The sequence below is a fragment of the Hippopotamus amphibius genome, chromosome 12 (assembly GCF_030028045.1).
Source record: "Hippopotamus amphibius kiboko isolate mHipAmp2 chromosome 12, mHipAmp2.hap2, whole genome shotgun sequence".
Classification (NCBI taxonomy): domain Eukaryota; kingdom Metazoa; phylum Chordata; class Mammalia; order Artiodactyla; family Hippopotamidae; genus Hippopotamus; species Hippopotamus amphibius.
Window position 1 is genome coordinate 9,552,349 of NC_080197.1, and position 23,865 is coordinate 9,576,213.

The 23,865-nt window shown below is 45.0% G+C and overlaps 1 protein-coding gene across 2 annotated transcripts in view; it reads left to right on the top strand.

Moving 5' to 3' along the window:
• The window catches only part of ZFP64 (ZFP64 zinc finger protein), a 77,046-nt gene extending 57,251 nt beyond the window's left edge, over window positions 1-19,795 (top strand). For both annotated transcript variants that reach the window (XM_057702436.1, XM_057702437.1), the window contains 4 exons: window positions 5,548-5,697; window positions 5,864-5,926; window positions 14,882-15,133; window positions 18,154-19,795. In XM_057702436.1, coding sequence (XP_057558419.1) covers window positions 5,548-5,697; window positions 5,864-5,926; window positions 14,882-15,133; window positions 18,154-18,863 — 1,175 coding nt within the window. In that variant the 3' untranslated portion in view covers window positions 18,864-19,795. The remainder of the gene's footprint in view (window positions 1-5,547; window positions 5,698-5,863; window positions 5,927-14,881; window positions 15,134-18,153) is intronic.
• Window positions 19,796-23,865: the final 4,070 nt, after the last annotated feature.

Here is a 23,865-nt window from a genome sequence, read left to right on the forward strand (position 1 = left end):
GGGGATGGGGAGGGGGCGGATATCTGAAAAACGCCTGCGCTTTTGCCAGGACCTGGGGCTAGGTGCTGGAGAAAGACACAGCGACGAACAAGGAGGACAGAAGTCTGACCCTCCTTGAGCTTCTGGCCCAGTGGGGACGAGGAAGATGGCCCACGAGATAAAGGGGTGGAGCGTTAAGTGTGTTAGGGGTGAACGCTGGGGAAAACATCAAGCTGGGAACGGGGCGGGGTGCTGTCCAGGGAAATCCTCTCCGTGGAGGGCACCGTCGAGTAAAAATCTGGAGGTTGTGAGGGAGCCAGCGGTGGAGATAGCAGAGGGAACAGCGAGCGCAGAGGCCTCGGGCGTCAGCGAGGCCTGAGCTTCGAGGGGGGTCCCACTGACGTCTGAGAAGCGACGGGAGCCCCAGGCTCCGAAGGGGTCTCGGAGCACGGCCGTGCCCTTGTGGGATTTCACAGGCTCGCCCCGGCTGCCACCGGGCCAGTGGGGGTCTGGGAGAAGCCTAGAGAGCCCTGGCCTACCCTAACCCCCCGGGGCAGTATTTCTCACCCGGTGGGCCTTGGAGCCTCTGCTTCTGTAGCGCCTGCGGGTAGGAAGCTTCGAGAACTCGCTAAATTCCGCAGGCTCCCACACACACCCCCCGCTGGAATCTCAGGGGTGGGGTGGAGTCGGGAATCTGCATTTCTAAGGCGCTTCCCCTTCTGAGTATCTTGCACTCTGATAAGACAATGTAGGTTCCTACTTGACAGCCCCTCTGCCCTTCATCTTCCCTCCCCTCGTGGGTAGCTGCTGCCTTTAACTTAGCGAGGGGGTGGTGAGAGGGCTGGTAGCGCAACTTTCTCCTCTTCTCCCCCTGCCCCGCATTTTCCTGGCTCGGGAAAGGGAGGAAGGGGGGGATCTCGTCTCGTCTACTACGAAGGATCAGACCTCCAACAGCAGGTCTGTCTGGTGGGCTTTGATCACACGCTCTCAAGGAGACAGTGAAGCAACTTATAAACTAATAGTTTTTATTTAAAACTAAAGCTTGATGCCAATCTTAAAAATAAAACCCAAGAAAACCAACCCTTTAGATAAATAATAGCTAATTAAACACAATGTTTCAAGAAACTCTAACATTGCCTTTGGAGGGAACTAGGTGGCTGGGGAATCGGGCTGGGAGGAGACATTTCACAGTAACTTTTGGACTGTTAATAGTTACAATCTATTACTATTTCAATAAATAAGTTTCTTTAAACAAAAAACAAAAAAACTAAAGCTTAGCTAGATAGAACTACTATAACCAAAATATCCTGTCTTTGTGCTCAAGGTCTAGACTGGAGATAGGCAGGTGGAACTGAAGGGTCTTCCTGGGGAGGGGGCAGGGTTTCTGCTGATCCTCTCTAAGCAAAGAATTGAGGAGGTATCAGGGCTGTCGAGTCTTGGGGGGGGGGGGGGGAGCCATTAGCCATTATAAAAGACAATTCCTGAATAAAGCCAGGCCCAAGTGAGTGCCATGGGCTGCTTTTTTATTCCTGCAAACAGCGCTTGGAGGGCACCTCCTGGAGAATTTCCCTGTGTTTGGAAGGGTTGGGAAGGCTGTTCTGTGTTGCGCAGCAATGGGGGTGCCAGGGCACCTCAAGACCAGCCACCACTGGGGAGAAAAGCAGCCTTGCAACTGATGTTCCTCCTCCACGCATTTTAGGTCTGTTAGGATGCTGAGCTAGAAGCCTGCCCTTTTTTTTTTTTTTTTTAGGGTTGGGCCACTCTTAATTTGCAGGTGGCTTTGCAATTCACATAGCTTTTGGAGGAGATAGAATGGAGCAGGTCAGCTGGTAGTCTTCAGTCACCACCAGTGAAAAAGTAAGAGGGGCCGGAAAACAGCCTAAGGAACGTCAGCAGTTTCTCAAAGTGTTAAAATGGCCACTGAGTTCTAACCGTCAGATGTGGCCCCACCCCCTCTTTCAGGATACAAGGGTCTCTGCCCTGGCTGTACCTTTCTCAGGAGAGTAGCTTCTGACCTTCCTTGCTTTCCTGGATGCTTAAAAGTGAAGGAGGCTCTGCTCCTTGGTGCTGAGAATGTTTAGTCCCGGGCCTTGAAGGTTTGTTGTTCTCTCCGTCTGGCCAAAAAGCATCCTAGCTTGATGCCCCTCTTCATATTTATTGGAGCAGGAGGTACTGGAGCAGCACTGTACGTGTTGCGCCTGGCAGTGTTCAATCCAGATGTCAGTTGGGACAGAAACAATAAACCAGAACCCTGGAACAAACTGGGTCCCAATGATGAGTACAAGTTCTACTCAGTGAATGTAGATTACAGCAAACTGAAGAAAGAGGGTCCAGACTTCTAAATGAAATGTTTCACTGTAAAGCTGCTTAGAATGAAGGTCTTCCAGAAGCCATCCTCACAGTTTTGCACTTAACCAGGAAGTATTTCCCCTCTAAATGCACAAAATCATGTTGGTGTATTCTGTTGGGGTTTACACTGATTAATAGTCTGAAACTTGGGGGAAAAGAAGAGGAGGAAGTTGCCTTTCGAGGCTCTTCAGGCCTCTGTCGTAGTTTGCCTGGGTGACCTTGGGCACAGTTTTCCGAGAGCTGTAACCCATCCATCTCCCTTCTGCCTATCTTCAAATTTGCACTGCAGTGTTTCCCTGTCCCTGCGAATCTGGTGGTTTGAGTGTGTACACATCAGTGAATAAAACCGATAGCATTGATACAGTGCTCACTTATGTATAAGGTTCTTACATACATGTGATAAAGAACTGCATCAAAACCTGTGAGATGGGGGCCATAATCCTCATTTTACAGCTGTGGAAACTGAGGAGCAGGGGAGTTGAGTAACTTACCCAGGGTCACACAACTGATAAGTTCCGAATTCCAATTTTGTCCTTTATCAGCTGGCTTCCCAGTCAGTTTCCTAAACCACTGTGCTTTACCACCTCTCACCTAGGTGTCAGCTTTTCAGTCTCCCTTGGTTTCTGTGGGATTAAAAACCCTCAAGAGTTTAATGGCTTTAACACATGAATTGCTAAGCAATGAGAGGTTTTGTGTCTTCCTCTGAAGGGCTTAGTTATGAACTTCAGGTCTGGCAAGTGTGGGTTCTAATTGGCCGAAAACGTCTAGCCCAGCAGCCTTGAGCAGCATCTCCTCTGAGCCAGTTTCTCTTCTCGCCGAGCAGAAATTCTCAGTGTGGTCCCCAGACCAACAGCATCAGCTGGGAACTTGTTAGAAATGAAAAATTGCCAGCTCCACTCCAGGCCTACTGAGTCAGGAACTCCAGAGGTGGAGCCCAAGCCACCTGTACCTTAACAAGCCCTCCAGGTAATTGTGATACACAGGTTTTGGAGTAGCGCTGGCTTGGAGTTGTACCTTTGCCATTTTAATGTGCATGGGCATCACCTGGGGATCTCGTTAAAGTTCAGGTTCTGTAGGTCTGAGACCTGAGGTTCTGCATTTCTAACAAGCTCTCAGGTCACTGATGTTAATGCTCTGAGGACCACCCCTTGAGTAGCAAAGGCTTAGAGAGCAGTATGAGGCTGTCACTTGGAGGGCTTTAAAAATGTAGGTTCCTGGGACTTCCCTGGGGGCACAGTGGTTAAGAACCCACCTGCCAATGCAGGGGGCTTGGGTTGGAGCCCTGGTCCAGGAAGATCCCACATGCCTCGGAGCAACTAAGCCCATGAGCCACAACTGCTGAGCCCACGTGCCACAACTACTAGAGCCTGTGCTCCGTAACAAAGAGAAGCCACCACAATGAGAAACCCGCACACAGCAATGAAGAGTAGCCCCCGCTCTCAGCAACTAGAGAAAGCCCGCGCACAGTAATGAAGACCCAATGCAGCCAAAAATAAATATTTTCTTAAAAATGCAGGTTCCTGGGCCCACCCCGAGTTAAGTCTGGACGAGGCTTTGGAAACTGCATTTAAGCTGCAATTCAGGTGATTTGGATGTGGGGGCCGTCCTGTGCATCATAGGATGTTTAGCAACGTCCCTGGCCTGCACCCACTAGATGCCACAATTGCAAGTGTGTGCACACAATCGTGACAATCAAAAACGTCCCCAGGTATCGCAAAATGACCCCCAGTTGAAAGCCATGGGACTAGGTCACTTGTTCAGGCCCTGTTAAGCTACTTGGATGTGATACCTGCAAGTCCTTGAACTGAAGCCCGGTAATAACATTGACTCGATGAAGGCTGGGCTCTGCACCAAGATTTTACATAGTTCATCTCTTCTAACTCTGAAGCAGGTCAGTGATGCCTCTTTACAGATAAGTAAACTGAGGCTCAGAAAGGTTAAGTATGTTGCCAGTAATCACACAGCTAGCACGTGGCTAAGCAAACCCTATCCCCTCATCCGCGTGTTCTATAGCTTCTCATAGTAAGAAGGTTTAACTTTGACAAACATGTCAAGGAAAACAGAATCCACCTTCTATACCTGGGGCCAAAAGTCCCTGACCCTGGACTATAATTCATAAACTAGTTAGTACATTTTTCTTTTAAAACTTAAGACATTGACGGCGCCTCTTTCTACCCTGGTCTTAAATCTATTTGGAGAGAAATCACTTCACAATCTTTGAGGAATACTTAGTCTTTCTTATAGAAGTTTTTAAACCTTCATATTAGATCGAGCCATATTAAACTATCTGACCATTTTGGCCCACAAAAAGTTTCACCTGATTCAGCTTTACTAACAGGGTGATGCAATAAACCAGATGCTCAGTTCCAACACCTATGTGTAACTACTTATGGCCAATCTTGTTTCTTCTGTGTAGCTGTTCCCCTGCCCTGGATTATTTTGAAGCACATCGGGCGTAACACAACTTACAAACAGCCATCCCTAAATTACTAGAATACTTTTAAAAACTTTAAATTCATCTTCACACCTTAAAAAAAAATTCCCTTATCAAACTTAAAGTTAGTGTTTGTGCATCCCGCGGTCTTAAATGGCTTTAATAGTATATCAGGATCCAAAAAGGTCCTGATACTGCAGACCATCTCAAGTCCTGTAGTCTCTGTTTGTTTGTTTGTTTTTCTCCTCTTTTTTTCAAGTTGGAACAATGACATTTTATCTTGGAGAGCAGTGGCGCTTGAAGTGTGGTCTGTGACCTGTTACTGAGTCAAAATAAGTTCGGAAATGGAGAGTAAGCATTTAAAAATAGCTCAACATCCAGCTTTGTCATATCTAATAGTAACGTTTGGGCTTTTATTATCTTACTGTATTTTTCTGATAGTGTTTATTTTATTAAAAATACTGGTCTGTTGAATCGGAAATTATTTTACGAAGCAGGTCTTGCCTATGTCGTTTGAGAAGCACCGTTGCCAAGTTTTGCAGTCTGGATCTTGGCAGTTGTGTCCCTGTCACGTTACTATGTTCCTTTGTCCCCTGTGCTTCCTAGAAATTGGTAAAGAGGAAGAGGACTTTAAGACCAGAGTGTGCATGGCTTCTAACTTGTAATATTTGGGGTTTCTTTGCGGGGGGGAGGCATAGGTGAAGTAAGCCCAAACCTACTATAAGATTTACCATGGTACTGACATTTGAGAAATTAAGTAATACTTACTATTGTCTCAATTTCAGCTTCAGAACTACATAATGATGTTCCAAAACCAACTTGTCCCTCCACTGACAGCAGTGACACCCAGAAAGCCCCTGTCGTGGCTCTTCCCTCTGAGTCAAAGGAACAAACAGCGACCCTTGGGGAGAGGACCTTTAATTGCTGCTATCCAGGTAAAGCGTGAACTCAATGTGCTGAGCCCCGTCTGTGTACCCGGCTTGGTCACACCAGCTCAGCATCAGCTCGCTCACTGACTCAGCGTGCAACTCTCCAGAACTTCAGGTTCCTAGGAGCTTCCTTTCTGAGGTTATATTAAGGGAACCTGTTTTTCTTTTCTAGGTTGCCACTTCAAAACTGTTCATGGCATGAAAGATTTGGACCGCCATCTAAGAATCCACACAGGTAGGTACTTATTCATTTGTTCAAAACTTGAGTGTTAGAAAAAACCCAAGGAAATGGGTAGAATGAAGTGCTCGGTGTATAGTAGTAAGCAGGACAGAGACAGTCTCTCTGCCTTATGAAACTTAGTCTCATGGGAGGGGCTGGGACCTAAAAAGTCACAGAGGCAATAATGGTAACTGACAGGCAAGGGGAAAAGTGCCAGGACTGTCATAGGGGGATTTGATCTAGCCTGGTCATGACTGGCTTTTCAGAGGAAGAGGCTTTTAAACTATGAAAGATGGCTGAGGGACTTCCCTGGAGGTCCAGTGGTTAAGACTGTGCTTTCACTGGAACTAGGATCCTGCATGCCACGTGGCCAAAAAAAAAAGAGCTATGAGGTTGCTTCTTGAAGGTGCCTTCAGAGCAACCAGCTGCTGAGAATACAGAGAAATGAGATGAGCTGGAGCAAAGGAATTTGTGACCAGGCTCTGCACAGGACATATGGCCTGTTGTCATGCCCACTTGGCTGAATGTTTTCTATGGCTGTTTTGTTATAAATAATATAACAGGAAGCCCATTACATATTAACAATATTATGAAAAATAGCTATTTTCTGGTCCTACAGTGGGGTTATTGAGTAGTTGCACAAAGCCTAAGATTTACTATCTGGTTCACTACAAAAACTTTGCCAACCTCTGCTCTAGTGTAGACCCTCTAGTAGCCTGTATGAGTTGGGATACTGATCTCTGCTCTCAAAGAAACCAAACTAAATGACTTAAACATCATCAGGTTTATTTCTCTCAAGTACACTTTAAGAAGCAAATAGTCCACAGCTGGTGAAATAGCTGTCCTCTTTAACATCCAGCTTCATCTCTTGGTCCAAGGCAGCTGCTCTAGAACTCGGTCTCTCAACTAGTGGAAAACAGAAGCAGGAGGAAGGGCTCACAGCATCCCTCCCTCAGGTCATGCTCCAGAAGCAGCATCCCCTGTGACTGGCGGGATAATGAGTGGAACTTAGTCATGGAACTTAGTCACATCAGGCACGAAAATGGCTTCAAGAAGGGCAGCCACATGCCCAGCTAAAACCCTGGAACTCCATCATTAAGAGGACAGCTTCTGGACGACTAGTCTCTCCTGGAAATGGGCATTGTGCTATGGAAACTAGAGAACAAAGGGTCAGCTTTGCCTGGGAAGGGTGGATCATGAAATGCCTCCTAGTGAAGGCTTGAAAGACAAGCCCGCCAGGATGATGTTGGTAAGAGCATGCAGACTGCGGGAGCCCTCTGAGCATAGATGAGATGCCCCCACCACGGTGGGCTGGCTAGGCAACTTCACAGTGGATGACTCTGTCTTGAGGATAACTGAGCAGTCCTTCTCCATTGGGGGCGGTGCTGCTGCCATCTAGTGGGTGGGGGCCAAAGATGCTGCCAAAATCCTGCAGTGCACAGGTGGGCCCTGCAGAGAATCCTTGGGCCCCTATGTCCACAGTGCCAGGTGGACCTGGAGAGATAGGAAGGGCTGGATTAGTGTCTTATTGGGATAACACAGAGCATGATGGGGATACAGAAAGTATAAGGCAAGGCCCTGTCCTTGGTGGGGTTGACTGCATCAGGGATGCAGATGTAGAACAGACCTGAACTCCTCTGGTAGATGTACACTTGGGCTACTTCTCTGGATCCAAGGCAACTGCTCTACGTCTCTGAATCTCTTAACCAGTGGAAGATAGGAGTAGGGCCTGGAGGGCTCACAGCATCTTCCCCTCTGGGCGTGAGCCAGGAGTGGTATCCCTTGTGATTCGTGGAAAAGTGAGTCAGCAACTAAAGGTTGCAATAAAACCAAAGTATTTCTGTCCCATGGCAGTCCAAGTTAAGTCTGGTGCCTGACCCCATGGTTTCAGGAACTCTGGCTCTTGTTACTTTGATATCCCAAGGATGTAGCTCTCCTTGGTGTGGTCTGAGATGCCTTACTGCATCTTAAAGGCACATCCTAGAAGTTACATCACTTGAGTTGATGCCCATTTAGCCCGAACTTAGTCACGCGGCCATTCTTAGCTGTGGAAATGAAGACCAGGAGCTTGAAGTCTTGAATCTGTGTGGCAAGTGCCCAGCTACAAAGAGAAAGTTCTGTTACCAAGAAAAAGAACTAATATAGACCAAATGGCATCTCTGACCCAGCTGTAAATGGGAGGAAGGGATGCCAGTAGATGTGTGGGTGATAACTTAAGCTGAAGCTGGACCTTTGCCAAATAGGTAGAATATTGATTTTTCCAACCGCTGTTTTGAGATGCTTTACACTTGAAAACTGAAGATCCCCAGATTTTTTGTTTTTTTCAAATTACTTCATTAGAAGTTAAAACCAGAACTTTAATTATTCATTTAAAAAATAACAGTGGAACTTCCCTGGTGGTCCAGTGGCTAAGACTCCGAGCTCCCAATGCAGGGGGCTTGGGTTGAATCCCTGATTAGAGAACTAGATCCCACATGCTGCAACAAAGATCCCAAGTGCCTCAACTAAGACCTGGCACAGCCAAATAAATAAATACCTATCGGGGAAAAAAAAAGTAAGCCCATATATATAAACACTTCTATGAAAAAACTATTTTCCAAGACAAATTGTGACAAGTAACATTGTATACACATTTGGCATACCTTACAAACCTATCTTGTTTTGGCCATGTGGCTTGCAGTATCTTAGTTCCCTGACCAGGGATTGAACCCAAGCCCTCAGCAGTGAAGGCACAGAGTCCTAACCACTGGCCAACCAGGGAATTCCCACCTGTCTTGTTTAATAGCTGGATTCTCATCTCTCTATATCAGTATACAGTCCATTGCCTTGTGTTGGTTTCCCTGGCGTATGTGAAGAAAATCTGGCCTCTCACATAAGGTAATTGGAAATGGAGGAGTATTTTGATAACCTTCTCAGATAATTATTTCTTTAATATAACACCAAAACACAACAAATGTTTGTTTGTAAAGGCTAGTTGCTGTGTGGAATTTGCAGTCTCATCCATAAATTTTTCAAGCCGTTAAAATCCATTCATTAGTTTTCCACTTTGAATGGCTCTTATCCAGGCTTGATTTGACAGTCATACACTGGTCATTTGGGAAAATACGGGTTTTACCAATTTCTGTAATTCTTCCAAATGTTGACCCATTTCATTGTACCATAGGAGAAAAAATTGACTTAATATTACCAATCTCATCAGAAATATTAGGATACCGCAAGTCTGGGGTATTGGGGATATATGTTCTGAAATTCGACCTTTCATTTTAGAAACCAAAAATTAACATCACAGTATTGTCAGTAACGGTCCTTGACCTGACAGGCTTACTTAGTTCATATTTGAGAAAACATCTGCCAAATACCAAATCTGAAAGTAACCATGGTTTTTCAGTTCTTTCAAGTCAAAATGGTGCAGCATAGGAAGAGCACCTGGTTTTCAGTGCAATCACCACACAAGTGCTTGTTCTCAAGACAACCAGTATATTTTGGTTTTCAGCAGACTTTTTAAAAATGTAATTGACATTTGAATAGGTAAATTTGCCATTCAAATTCCAAATATGCTAAATAAGTTAAATATTAAAGTCTATAACTTACCAGGAAATATAGGCGGACAAATTTATGCTGGAAATAGACAGGCAAAGACAATTAGCAAAGACCACAAAGAAGACAGATTAAATGTGACTAAAGTTAAAACTTACACTAAGACACCGTTAAGAAGTTAAGACAAGTGTCCTACAAGAAATATGCAGCATGGGGCAGAATTTATCTTCAGAACACACAAGAATGCCTGCAAATCAAAGATGACTCCAATGGAAAAGGATTAGAACAAGCAATCACTTAAGAAATAGAAGTGCCAATATTCACATGAAAAGTCCGCAAGGAATAAAGTCCAAAAGAACCACAAGTATTGTATCTTCCTCAGTCAGCAGCTGAAAAGTACTAAATTAAGATTGTGAATCGCAGAGCATCCTGTATCACCTGGCACTTAACCATCACCGCACCCTGCCTTCCAAGTCTGGATGTGCTTATCTTTAGGGAGGAGACTGGGATTAAGGATGGGGGATCGAGGGGGGTGTGGGAACTGGATAGGGTGCTGAAAGGAGCAAAATTAGTTTCAAATGAATTTTGTGTGTTCTCTCCAGGCCCCTTGCTGTCTTATTCTAATAGTTCAAGTTGATTCTCTTGAATTGTCCAGGTAGATTATCATATGCAAATAGTGAGTTTTCCTGTCTTTCTACTTGATCTGGAGTGCCTTGGCCTTGGTTCTCTGGGTCAGAGTTGAAGAGTAGTGTGAAGGTAAACCATGCATATCTTACTCCTTACTCCAATGGGATATCTTGATTTCTTTTCTACCTCTCTCTCTTTTTTTTTTTTTTTTCTGCTGTGCGGCTTATGGGATCTTAGTTTCTCAACCAGGGATTGAACCTGGGCCCTCAGTAGTGAAAGCACTGAACTGCCAGGAATTCCTTTTATTTTTTTTTAACCACCATTTGTGGTTCAAGTGCTCAGAATTCTCTAGAGATCATTTATCATGTCAAAGAAGTTTTCTTTTTATTCCAAGCCTTCTGAAGTTGGTTTGGGGGTGTGTTTTGTTTTGTTTGGGTTTTTTCATCAAGAATGATGATTGAATTTCAAATGTCTTGCACTTAAGATGATTTTCTGGCTTTAGCCTCACAAAGGAGACTGACTTCTAACATTTGTATTGTTATCCCACTCTGTATTTCTTCACTTGGTATTGATATCAGGGTTAATCTATCATGAAGTGAGCTGAGGCATTTTTTTTCTTTCCCTCTGCTATTAAATAACTAATTGAACGTGGAAACACTTTTGCTGGAAGATTGGGTAGAACGTGCCCACAATACTCCGTTTATGACTTTTCTTTCCAGAGGCTGGAGAGGGCGTAGATTAGGCTGTGATCAGTGTCCATCTCAGTGGCCACTGAAGCCTGCTCTGCTCACCCCTGTGTCCCCAGAGTCCGTGGCAGCTGCGCTCCTCAGGGTCTTCTCTCCAGGACCCGCTGGTGGAGCGGCCTGTCTGTAACACACCAGATACAGGCGTTCTTGACCTTTTCCCTGCTGTGGACTCCTGGCAGTTTTGTGAAGCTTACGGACCCTTCCCAGAACAATATTTTTAAACATAATAAAAAGCACATTAAACTATATTTAAGTACAATTGCTATCAAAGTGTTCACTGTGTGGTATTTTAATACACTAAACCCTTGCTTTCCTGAAGTGTGGTACAGACTAGAAAGGTCATCACCACCTGGGAGCTCGTTAGAAGTGCAGAATCTGTCCCCACCCAGACCGACTGAATCCGAAACTGCATTTTTACTGTTTCTATGAGTTCAGCTTGAGAAATGGGGAGATGTTGGTCAAAGGGTACAAACTTGTAGTTATGAGAGGAGTGAGTCCTAGGGATCGAATGTACAGGGTGCATAGTGACTACAGTTAACAGTTCTGTATTATGTACTTATAAGTTGCTATGAATAGATCTTAAATGTTCTTACACAAAACAGTAACTGAGGTGATGGAGGTGTTAAGGAACCTTATCGTGGTAACCATTTCTCATGATATACATGTGTTAAACCATCACATGATATACCTTAAACTTACGCAATATCATATATCAATTATATCTCAAAGCTGTGAAAAAACTGCATTTTAGTGAGACCGCCTTTCCACCAAATGATTCATTGGCACAGTAACACTGAAGCCCTGCAGTAAATATTCGGATCCAGTGGCTGGTCTACTAACTACCTTAATTGTGAAGTAGTGATGGACAAGAGGGATACAGAGAACTACAGCAAGTAGAATGTGGTCTGAACATGGCTCATGTCTGTTAATGAGGGTCTGGGGTACCATTATTGTGGTTTGTTGACTACATCCGTAATTGGAAGAAATGCTAAATTCCAGTTAGAGGTAATGGCGATAAAAATTTCTCATACAAGGTGGTGTTGGATCCCCTAAATTTTATCCACGAGGCAGCCCAAATTTAGAACCGCTCCTCTTCACAGAGAATAAAGCCAATATTTTGCAATAACTGTAAATGGAATATAACCTTGAAAAATTGTGAATCACTGTTGTACACCTGAAACATATAATATTGTACATCAACTATACTTAAAAAAAAAAAATCCAAACAACCCCTGATCTGGAATGGTACAGGTCATCCTGGGCAAGAGAGGCAAGTGTAGCCAACCAGACACTGGCTCTTTTTGTTTTGGCCACACTACACGGTTTGCAGGATCTTAGTTCCCAGACCAGGGATCAAACCCGTGCCCCCTGCAGTGGAAGTGCGGAGTCCTAACCATTGGACCACCAGGGACCTCCTAAGACACTGGCTCTTAACAGCATTTGCGGAACAGTGACGGTCAGTTTTGCTGCTCCTCCCTTGGCAGAGCCAGTCACATGCCCGAGCCTACAGTGATGGGACCATGCAGCACAATTCCTCTGGGAAGGACAGCAAGTATTCGAACAATAAACAGTTTACCTTGGGGCACATCTCTGACATAGCAGTTTTTCTCAGTTGTTCTATATTCTCTGTCTGGAATCAGACTATAATTTTATATCTTCCTGGACCATCACCATCTTGCTGAGTCTTCTAAACTGATGGGGGTAAAGTCCTACTTAATAGTTATGATTGAGTTTGTTGTCTCCTTTCTCCTTTCCAATGTCTATTAAAATGGTTCTCCACCAGGTACAATTTTGTCCCCCTGCCCCCAGGACATTTGGTAGTATCTGGAGACATTTTTGACTCTCAGAATTGGGGAGGAAGGTGCTACTGGCATCTACTGGGAAGGGACCAGGGATGCTGCTGAATATTTTAAGTGCAGGGGACAGAGCACAGCAAAGAATTACCTGGCCCCAAAAGGTTGTAGTGCTGAGACTGAAAACCTTGGCCTATCGGTATCTTCTTTGAGCAAATCTCCCTTTTTAACGTCCTTTTTTTGTTTTTATTGATCAAGTACTGTTCATCTTCATTTCTTCTAGATTCTTGAGTTGGATATGGTTCACTTGCTTTCAGCCTCTTGTTTAAAATGAACTGAAGTTCATAAACATTCTTCTGAAAAGTGATTAGACTGTGGGCTTTGGTACATGCAGCACTCACTGTTCATCTCTTGGGAGTTTGTAATCTGATTTTTTATTTATTTGGCTGCATTGGGTCTTCGTTGTTGCACACAGGCTTTCTCTAGCTGCGGCAAGTAGGGGCTACTCTTCATTGCGGTGCGCAGGCTTCTCTTGTTGCAGTGCATGGACTCTAGGCGCACAGGCTTAGTTGTTCCGCAGCTGGACCGGGGATTGAACCCATGTCCCCTGCATTGGCAAGTGGATTCTTAACCACTGTGCCACCAGGGAAGTCCCTATAATCTGATTTTGATTCTTGAGCAAAAGTTGTTTTCAAATATGTCCTACAATTTTCAAGCTTTTCTTTGAAAAACTTCTTGGGAAACTATGTTAGATTCATCAGTTAGATTCACGGCTCCTTGGTGAGTTCTATCTCTTCAGCAGGAAATGTTTAGTGGCTTTCACCATGATTTATTTTACCTAATATTGATATTTCTGATGTCTTTTTTGCATTTTCCTAGAATATTTTTCTATCATTTTCTACTTCTCTGCCATTTTTATTTGGGTGTCTTAAAATCATTAAGCTGACTTTTTAAAAATGTAATTGACATTTTTAATAGGAAACTTAATCCATTTGTTGCACTAAATGACATTTAGTTTGATTTTTACCGTATTTTATATTCTGTTGTATCCCTTTTTTTTAAATGATTGGTTCTCTTCTGTGGTTTGGAAGCAGTGCTTTCCATTTCACTACTTAAATCCCACATCTTATCCACTTATCTTTTTGTCGTTGTTCTGATGTACACGGTTCAAGTGTGATGCCCTGCTTCATCTGTCAGCTGGCTTTGTTTTCCCTTCCCATCGAATGCTAGTTCAAGTGCAGAATTCTATTTCAATAATTTCTGTGGAACTTTGCAGATACTGTTTGCATGTTGCTACCATCCAGGGTTGTCTGAGGAGTTGTGTGCTCATTTGGGCTTTTTTTTTTTTTCTGAAAGCTTTAAGATCTCATCATTCTTAGGCTTCTTGACATTGTACCACCCTGGCTCTAGATAAGCCATCTTAAGACACATGTCTGGGGAATTCCCTGGTGGTCCAGTGCTTAGGTTGTGGGACATTCACTGCCAGGGGCCCAGGTCTGATCCCTGGTCGGGGAACTAAGATCCCACAAGCCGCGTGGCATAGCCAAAAAAATTTTTTTTAATTTAAAAAGAAGACCCATATCTTTTTTTAGTGTTGAAATAATTGTTTTCTCAAACTTCAGGTTCTTGTTCTGGCTTTCCCCAAGCATTTTGTTATGGGGCAGATTTTTATTTGGATGTGTTCAGTCTGGGGTGGTTTTGGGGGAGAGCATGGAACACAGTTTGGCAGTGATGTTCTGGGTGTGGGATTCTCTGTTTTCCAGGGTACCTCCAGGTGCTTGGGGCCTTTGCATTGTTTCTCCAGCCTAAAAGCATCCTCATTTCTTAACAGCCTGGGAGGTAGATACCATTGCTGCTTGCGGTTTAGCACAAGTAAGGGAAGGGTCAACCTGACCATTCTTCATGTGGTTTATGAACTAGTGAGCCACAAAGCTGTTCCAAGACCCCTCCACCTGCCCCCTCTGATCTTGAATACGTCTATGACCACTCTTATTTTCCCAAACGAGTTTTAGCCTGTGGTTTTCTTTCAGTCTGATTTTATCTCTGTTCCTTAGAAGTCTTCAAACGTTCTGAGCCATGAAGGAACGGCACACCTACTTGTTTCCCAGTGTGCTAACCTAGACCTCAGTGTGTTCCCCTCTCTGGGCATTTGGTCAGAAGGAAGAAGCAGACCCCGATGCTCACGCTGCCGTCTTGGTCAAATCTCTTTGCAATCATCCTGATAGAGAAGACCCCTAAGACCCTGACTCTTCCTTCTGTGTTTGAAGGAGACAAACCTCACAAGTGTGAGTTCTGTGACAAGTGCTTCAGCCGGAAGGACAACCTGACCATGCACGTGAGGTGCCACACCAGCGTGAAGCCCCACAAGTGCCACCTGTGCGACTACGCCGCCGTGGACAGCAGCAGCCTCAAGAAGCACCTGCGGATACATTCCGACGAGCGGCCATACAAGTGCCAGCTCTGCCCCTACGCCAGCCGCAACTCCAGCCAGCTCACCGTCCACCTCCGGTCCCACACAGGTACGTCCCGAGCCTCCAAACCTCAGTGCCTCCCTTGTTCTCTAATTCCGCAGCGTGCATTTAGTTAAAACACAAGCCACTTAAATGACCTCAGGGTGTGAGTAAACAAACATGGAGCTTCTGTGTTGACTGTGAAGGTTGCGTGCGGTTTCTTCCACCGCGACAGCAGCGGTCAGTAAAACACGGAAGTCTGACAGCTGGGTTTTCTCACTTGACTAGCTCGAATACAGTTGGGGATGATTATGCAGTCCAGCAGTCAGGAAGCAAAGGGTGTATCTCACTACAAGTCTGATGTATAAACTAGGCGTTTCTGTCATTTAGCGTAAACTCTGATTGCGTGGCTTAATTCAGAAACATGTAGCAAAATCCCCTGAATGTACCTGTAAGTCACAGGCTTCTAATTCTAGAAATTAGACTTTACAGAAAAGCTTTTCCCTCTCTTCTTTGTGAGACCCTGTTGAAATAAAAAGACAGAACCAACCAACCCATCGTGGGGATTGGGAGGCTCAGAAGGAGGTTTGTAAAATGAACATTTCCAGTGAATTCATGGAAAATGTCAAGCAGATAGGCGTATACTGACATCTAAAATTGAGTAAAGGAAACTGTGTCCCAGCCGACAAATGGGAGGTAGCCATAGCATTGGGAGCTGGTCTTTCCAGCCAGTTTCTGTCTGCCTTGAGCATTCTGGACTTGGAACTGGCATGTAGGCTGCAAAGGTCAGAGTTCAAAGGAGAAGCTGAAGCCTATTAGCAAAATGGTCCAAACTCTCCAGTAACAGGTAAAAACCCATGGCACCTGTGTCTAATCCTTAAACCAGTCTACTCTTCCTAACTGTAAAGTGTCATCTGTGGGTTATCTGCCACACCTAACAAATGACAAATCCTGGCGATAACAGAGTACTTGGGTAACCTACAAAAATTTTTCATTTCTCATTGGTATCTACTCACTGGCAGAAATGTTGCATCTAAGAAGAGTTCTATGAAAAACGGTAGAACAAAGAGGCATGAATTGAAATTAGCGTTACTGGCTATAAAGTCAAAATTTCCAGAGACCAGAAAAAAAGTTGGAGAACTGACAATAAGAAGATAGAAGTCTGGTTTCTGACTAGGTCTAGGAAGAAAAGAGAAGTGAGGAAATCAAATGAGAAATTCTCAGGGGCCATGAGAGATGAAAGGGCTCACAAGATGCCACACAGGACAAGGGGAATGGCAGGAGAAATCCATACCAAGAAAGACTTCTGAGTAATCCTGGCTCCTAGGAGGTAGTGGACCAGTGCCCACAAAGTTGGGAAATGATTTGGTACGTGGACGTCTGTACCCAGCCAAACTATCTCAAGTGTGAACGTAGACTAGACAACTGTGCAAGGACTGGAGACCTCACTCCCAGACCACCAGGCTAGTGGAAGTTACTGGAAGATAAACTCTAGCAAAACGGGGGAGGAAACAAAATTTGCCGTGAGGTATTTGACGTGTGAAGATATGACTGTAGCTGACTGGGGTTGCAGGAAGGGGAACTCTCAGGGTGACACTTATACAGACGGTTAGGAGGAAATTCAGCAAATCAGAAACTCAAAATCCATAAGAAATTCCATGTACAATGTGATGTGATTAAGAGACTGGACGGCTTTTGAGATGATGGTGAGATTCTTTTTTCCCTCAGTACACAATCAAGAAGCAAGATAAAATGTGACCCCAAGTGAGCATATAACAAAAGAGACTCAGCGGAAGGGCAAGATAGGGGTATGGGATTGAGAGATACAAACGACTATAAACAAAATAAGCAACAGGGATATACTGTCCAGCATGAGGAAATATAGCCATTCTTTTATAATAACTTTAAATGGAGTATAATCTATAAAAATATTGACTCACTATGTTGTATACTTGAAACTAAGATAATATTGTAAATCAAAATACTTCAATTTAAAAAGAGAACCAATGTGAACTTGATACTAGCAACACGATCAACTGGCCCAGGTGTGACAGTGACCCTATAAGGAAGTGGACGTAATCGCAGTGCAGAATTTGGCTCAGGTGAATGTCACATACCCAGTCATACTATAGATTACCTGTGGTTTGAGTCTAAAGTTTAAAGCAACTAGTTAAAGCATGGGAATGCACAAGTCAGAATGCATACTGAACTTAAATGTAAAACTAAAGCTATGTCTCAAGCAGGGAGAGGTAGTGTGACCAAGAGAAAGGGAATCCTTAAACCTCTCAAGCTGATGGACTGCAAGTTGAAGCTATTACTCATTTTAGAAAGTAATGCTAGAAGAGTCAGAATCACAACCAACAGAACGCAGGAGCAGTTTGGGGAAAGGACGGGTGTGTAGGAGAAGTAAGAATCTCATCTTTGCATATAGTCAGCTGGCAGTGACGTTCAAAGTAACAACCTCCAAAAGAACTAACCCCGTAGCAGTGCCTCCAGGGAGTACAGAGGCGGCGATGGCATTTCATGATGTCTTCTGCTCCTGCCTTCATATTCATGGGTTAGTTTTATAAATAAAATTCAGTCTGTCGTTGTGAAACTACAAAACTTTAATAATGCAAGCCAGTTAACTGATGTAATAGTACAGTGTAAACACTAAGGTGAGCACGTTTATAAGTCTTAGCTTGATTTGGAACAGTTGTGTGTAACATAAACCACACCTTTTCCTTCCATGTCCAAATTTGGGATGTCAGGTTAAGTGAGTTTAGATCTGAAACTGAAATGTCATGAAGAGTGTGGACTTGGATGCCATGATGCCTGGATTCAAATTCCTGTTTGGCCATGGTCAAATAACGGCCTCTCTGGAGCCTCAGTTACCCCATCTATAACATGGGGGTAGTAGTACCAACCCATAGGATTGTTGTGAGAATTAAGCAAGTTAATATACGTAGTAAGCGGTGGTGTTACCGAGTGACAGGTAATTGGAGTTCAAAGACCCAACCATGTGTCTGCAGCCAGGTGTTCTGACGCGTGTTTGGGGGGAGTTCTGTGTTGCCTGCCTGCTCTAATGGAAACACACCTTCCGTTGCTAGGGGACACCCCCTTCCAGTGCTGGCTCTGTAGCGCCAAGTTCAAAATCAGCTCGGACTTGAAAAGGCACATGATCGTGCACTCCGGGGAGAAGCCTTTTAAGTGCGAGTTCTGTGACGTCCGCTGCACCATGAAGGCGAACCTCAAGTCGCACATCCGCATCAAGCACACCTTCAAGTGCCTGCACTGCGCCTTCCAGGGCCGGGACCGGGCCGACCTCCTGGAGCACAGCCGGCTGCACCAGGCTGACCACCCCGAGAAGTGCCCCGAGTGCAGCTACTCCTGCTCCAGCGCGGCCGCCCTGCGCGTGCACAGCCGGGTCCACTGCAAGGACCGCCCCTTCAAGTGTGACTTCTGCAGCTTCGACACCAAGCGGCCCAGCAGCCTGGCCAAACACATCGACAAGGTGCACAGGGACGAGGCCAAAACGGAGAACCGGGCCCCGCCAGGCAGGGAAGGGCCCCGAGAGAGTGGCGGCCAGCACGTGGCCAAGATAGTGACCCAGAGGGCCTTCCGCTGCGAGACCTGCGGCGCCTCCTTTGTCAGGGATGACTCTCTGCGGTGCCACAGGAAGCAGCACAGTGACCACAGTGAGAACAAGAACTCGGGCTTGGTCACCTTCCCGCCCGAAAGCAGTGCCTCGGGGCAGCTGGGCACCCTGGTCTCCGTCGGGCAGCTCGAGACGTCCCTGGAGCCCAGCCAGTGCCTCTAGTTCCGCCAAAGAGGGTGGTCAGCCGACCGGAATTCCAGACACATGGCCCTGCTCAGGGCTTTGCGCTGAGGCCGTTGAGTCAGACTTGAGTCACCAGCTCCGGGGATGCCTCCTCCAACGTAAGGCCTGCAGAGTCCATGGCTGCAGTCACCTTGGTATCAGGGCAGGCGCCACGGCAACGCTATGGAGACCCACCCCCACATCTGTGTCCCTGTCTTCCCTCCAAGAATCGTCTAAGCACGTTGACTGGGTTCCAAGGTGGGGGTCCACTGAGCCCTGCTCTATCCAATAGGGATAGTTTCCTCCCGATGGATTCCAGTTCTAAAACTGATCCGTCTCCAATGGAATTATGAAACTAGACTACATGGGAAAACTAACACTACACTCATCTGTAGAGCGGGAAAGGTTAAGGGGATGGGGTACGTGGAGGGTCTGGGGTGGCCGGAAAAGTTCTATTTCTTAACCTCAATGGTGGTTTATAAGAGTATTCGCCTTACACGTTTTTTGTGTGGTTCCTTTTGTCTGTTGTCTTATAATAAAAAGGCAAGCTCATCTGTAGACTGGTGTAAGAGGGACACTCCGTTTTTTTTACACTCCCATAGACAGATTATGGTGTGGGGTTCTGCCGTGCCGCCCCCTCCCCACAGTAATTTCATAATAAATGCACGTAGGATTTCTCAGTGTCTTAGTGCTGCAGTGACGCGAAATGCAGTTTCATCTGTAGGTGGCGCCAAAGATCAAGCTAACAGTAGCTCAGCCTGTAATTGTGTGTTGTGAAATTCAGCATTTGTGTACTCGTGTTCATGAAAAGAGATGAGGGGCCCAGTGGGTCCTGGGCTTGCTTCTGGTACATATGAGGCATGGGAAAGCCTGAAACTAGTGTCTTTCATTACAGTAAGCACGTGGTGTTTGCTGAACCAACAAACAAGGGAAACCCCAAACCTCTTGTAAATGGACATTTCACTTGACCGAAACTTAGGAGGCCGTGGAATACCAGTGGATATGTAATTTATCCAAAGTTGCTTTGTTCTTTTCTCCAAATACAGTCTTTGTTTAATACAAATTGCTGTGTGCCCTCATCAAGCTAAACATCTGTGCTTTTAAAACATTGAATAGATCCATTGTGTTTGATAAACTAGGAACAAGGATGTGAAAACAAATTTTTTTATAGACTGTATACAGGCGACTGTGTCACTTATGAAATAGAGGTACAGAACTTATTTTAGAAATTTTGTTTGAACAGATCTGATTCCATTTAGGTTTGACTTCAGGCAAGTGGTAATGTACTCTTGGATCTTTGTTCTAAGAAAAAAAGATGGAAATGATGGCAGAGAGAATTAATCATTTCTTTGCTTTAGAGCTATTTTCGGCTGTTCAGAAGTGTCTGGTTACTGAATGCTGGTGCATTGTACAGATTCTATTGTCACCTTTCTGCTCTTTGTCACAAGTCTTATCTGTGTTTCAGTTCTAGAAACAGAAGCGCTATTGACCTTTCAAGTGGGAACCCATAGATCGAAATCATATAAACATTACTTGTACTTCTGATATTGCAGCTCTTCAGATAAACAGGAAAAATATCAGCCTTTTTAGAAGGCATTTTTTCACAGCTTTATGGGCATCAAAGTTATTGGATCCATGCTGGTATCACCTAGCAAATTTAGATGTCCAGTAGAGCAAAGGTCAGCAAAAAGATGGGGACAAGACAGTAAATATTTGAGGCATTATGGAACCATAAGGTCTCTTTTGTGATTAAACTCTGCACAAAAGCAGCCAGACTATAAGAAAAAGAGCATGTCTGTGTTCCAACAAAACTTTATAAAATGAGGATGAGACTGAAAATATATAGCTAATCACCAAATAAAACTGCGAAAAGGCCATAATAGCTAAGAGGCCACTACGTGGTTTCTGCACCCAGCTCTGTTTTGCAAGGTCAGTATGGATCTGAAAGGGGAAATTGATTAATGAATATGTTTGCAGTTTGACATCACCTGGACCAGGGGGTGGCGAACTTTTTCAGTAAAGGGCCAGATAGTAAATCTTTGGGGCTTTGCTGGCTTTAGTCTCTGTCAAAACTATTCAACTTTGTTCACCTCTGTAGCACAATCACTCAACTCCGCCATTGTCACCAAAGCAGCTGTAGATAACAGGTAAGTGAATGGGTATAGCTGCGTGCCAATAAAATTTATTTACAAGAAGCAGGCCATGATTTGGAGGGCTATCTTTTGCTGACCCCTGAGCTGGGCTGTTGAGTGCAGCACGGTAATTGATGATGGGTAAAAACACAGGAGAAATACTAAAAATGCCAGTTTTCCTGGGGTCCCTTTAAGGAAGGTACAGCTTCGTGCAAGAGATAGGTAAGTTCCAGGTGAGGCACTGGGAAAAGCCGGGTGGTTTGGATCCTTATTCAGTGCAGCTGTGAAATCTCCAGTGACGAGTCCAGAAATCACGGTGATATCCTCTTTCTCTCCTCTGCCTAAGGTTTCTTGCTGCCTTCTGAACATTGTAAAACATGAATTTTTTGTTTGTCCCTGCGTTTAATTTCTTAAAAAGTATGCTCCTCAATTCCTGTTGCTACGTTGATATGAGTCCTTACTCCGAGCGAGACACTGTGCTAAGAACTTGACCTGTGTTAACTCATCTGCTTCTCCCGGGTGCCATCCAGAGCTGGAACTAGGGTGAGACCAGGGGGGCACTTGCCTAGGGCTCTCAAAACTCAATAATCACGTTTGTTTGTTTGGGTTTTTTTGAAATTTATTATTTAAGTTCACAAAGGTTAATACATTTCCCTTTTTTTTATTCTTTTGCAACACCTTTTATTCACTAAACCTGTGTAAATCAGAATCAGAATAGTCACATGTTTTAAAGCAGTTTTATTTTAATTGGCAAACTGGCCCACAGGTCAGCTGCTTTGTTTTGTAAATAAAGCGTTATTAGAAGTTGGCCTGAGAATTAAGTCAGGGCTACATGGCGCCAGACTTGGGCCTGTCTTTAAAATTGTGGTGTTTTTGTTCACTGTGGATTTTTCTGCATTATGTTTGATTTTTAGAAAACTTTGCATTAAAATAGTTCCCTTGATCAGTCAGATTTTTGGTATCACTTTCTGTTTGCACTGGAGGGGCTTGCCTCAACCACCTCACCTCTAGTCCCTGCCTCTTGTTCAGGTATGGAAACTGAAACACGAAGGTGAAGAAACTTCTAGAACAGAGTTGGGTTTCAGTCTCAGGCAGTGTAGCTTTAGAGTCCACATTTTTAACCAAAGTACTATGCTGGGTCTCCAATTTTAAAGTATATATGTGAGAGTAATAAGCTGATCTGAGTAGGATGACGACAGCACTAGCCAAAAGGAGCTGCGTTTTGTTAAATGGTAATGGGGTAGAGGAGGGAGGAGGTAAGAACAGCCTTGCCTCTGGCTCTACTGTCTGGCTGACATCTGGCTAGAGATTTCAGCTCAGATTCTCAGTTTGCTCATCTGTAAAATGGGCCATTTCAGGCATTTGGCTTAATGATAAAGTCGACTGATTTAAAACACCAAAACAGAAATTGGCTCACCTGTATGTCTTTTTCTCATTTATTTTGTTTGGTGGCGGGGTATGGGGATAACTGAGAACTAGTACTATGACCTTATGACATTGGGCATCATGGTTTCTGTCTTACTCCTCACCGCCACCCCACATCTTCAACGCATGGTCCAATGTAGTGGCAACTTAAGCTCCAACCAGGATAGGAAGAAGCCATCCTACCTCCTCTTAGCACAGCTGGAAGGCTGCACGTAAACTTCTGCTCATGTACCCTGGCTGCCTATCTGATCATACACCATGGTTGTTGCCAAGGGTGCTGGGAAATCGTGGCGCTGGAGTAGGCTTGCCAAGTTAAATCCCAGAAGGAGATGCTGGGTCCTGAGTGTTCCTTGCCCCTGAGCAGTAATGTAGGCTCCTGAAGGCTAGAGGTGACTTTGCTATGAAACCCCTGGCATGGGTCCTGAACACCCCCAGTATTCTACACATGCACGTTTCTGTTTTATCAGGGCTCTATTGGGGCTCCCTCTGCCTAGTCTTTGTGGACATTGGTCCATGGCGTTCTTCCAAGGTTTTCTGTCACTCTGGTCCAGTGGATCTCAACTATGGCTCTAGGCTGCAGTACCTGGGAAGCTCTTAGGTATTTGGAATCTATCTCTGCAGGGAGGGACCTGGGCATCGATACCTTCTAAAGTTCTGCAGGTGAGCTAACGTGGGAACAGCTGCTCCAATGAAGGAGCAGGGCTGTCTTCATGGGTGTCTACCATCTATACTGTCACAAAGGGCCCCACGCTCAGGTACATGCTCTGCCGTCACTGTCTTGGAATTCTTAATTTTTGAACAAGGGCTCCTGCGTTTGTATTTTGCATCAAGCCCCACAAATTACGTAGCCAGTCCTGTGAGGAAAGAAAACATGCCTAAGAAGGAAGCCTGTCTGCATCACTGGTACAAAAAAGGTCTCAACCTTTGAAACCGAGACTCCTGGCTGGGGTCGGCCAGCCAGGCCTCTGGGTGGGAGGAAAATGCACCGTGAACCATGAAGTTCAAGCATTTCCCAGCCTGATTCCAGTCAAAGGGGACAATGACTGACATTTGCGTTTGTCGTTAGGAGGGAAAGCTGATCTTTGAGAAGTTAACCTGCTCAGTGCAGCTAGCGCGGGAAGGTCGAATCCGGGTGTGCTGGGCTCCAGTGCCTGCGTGTTATTTGCAGCCTGACTCTCCACTTAGACTAGGGTGCCTTCCACTGGCAGAAGTAGGGGAATCGGGGACAGAGCCACTTGAGTTCTAAGTGTCGAGGCAGGAAAAGGACAAGATCTCTTGCCAGAATGGTGAGGTCAGTAGCTGCATTGGAAAAAATTTTGAATATGGGTGTTGTTGGATGATCGGAAAATGTCCCTAGGCTGTCTGCCCACATGATGGGGGCAAGTATTGCAGGAATGACCGGTGTTACATTCCCCCAACAGGCAGGTAACAAAATGAGCAAATTT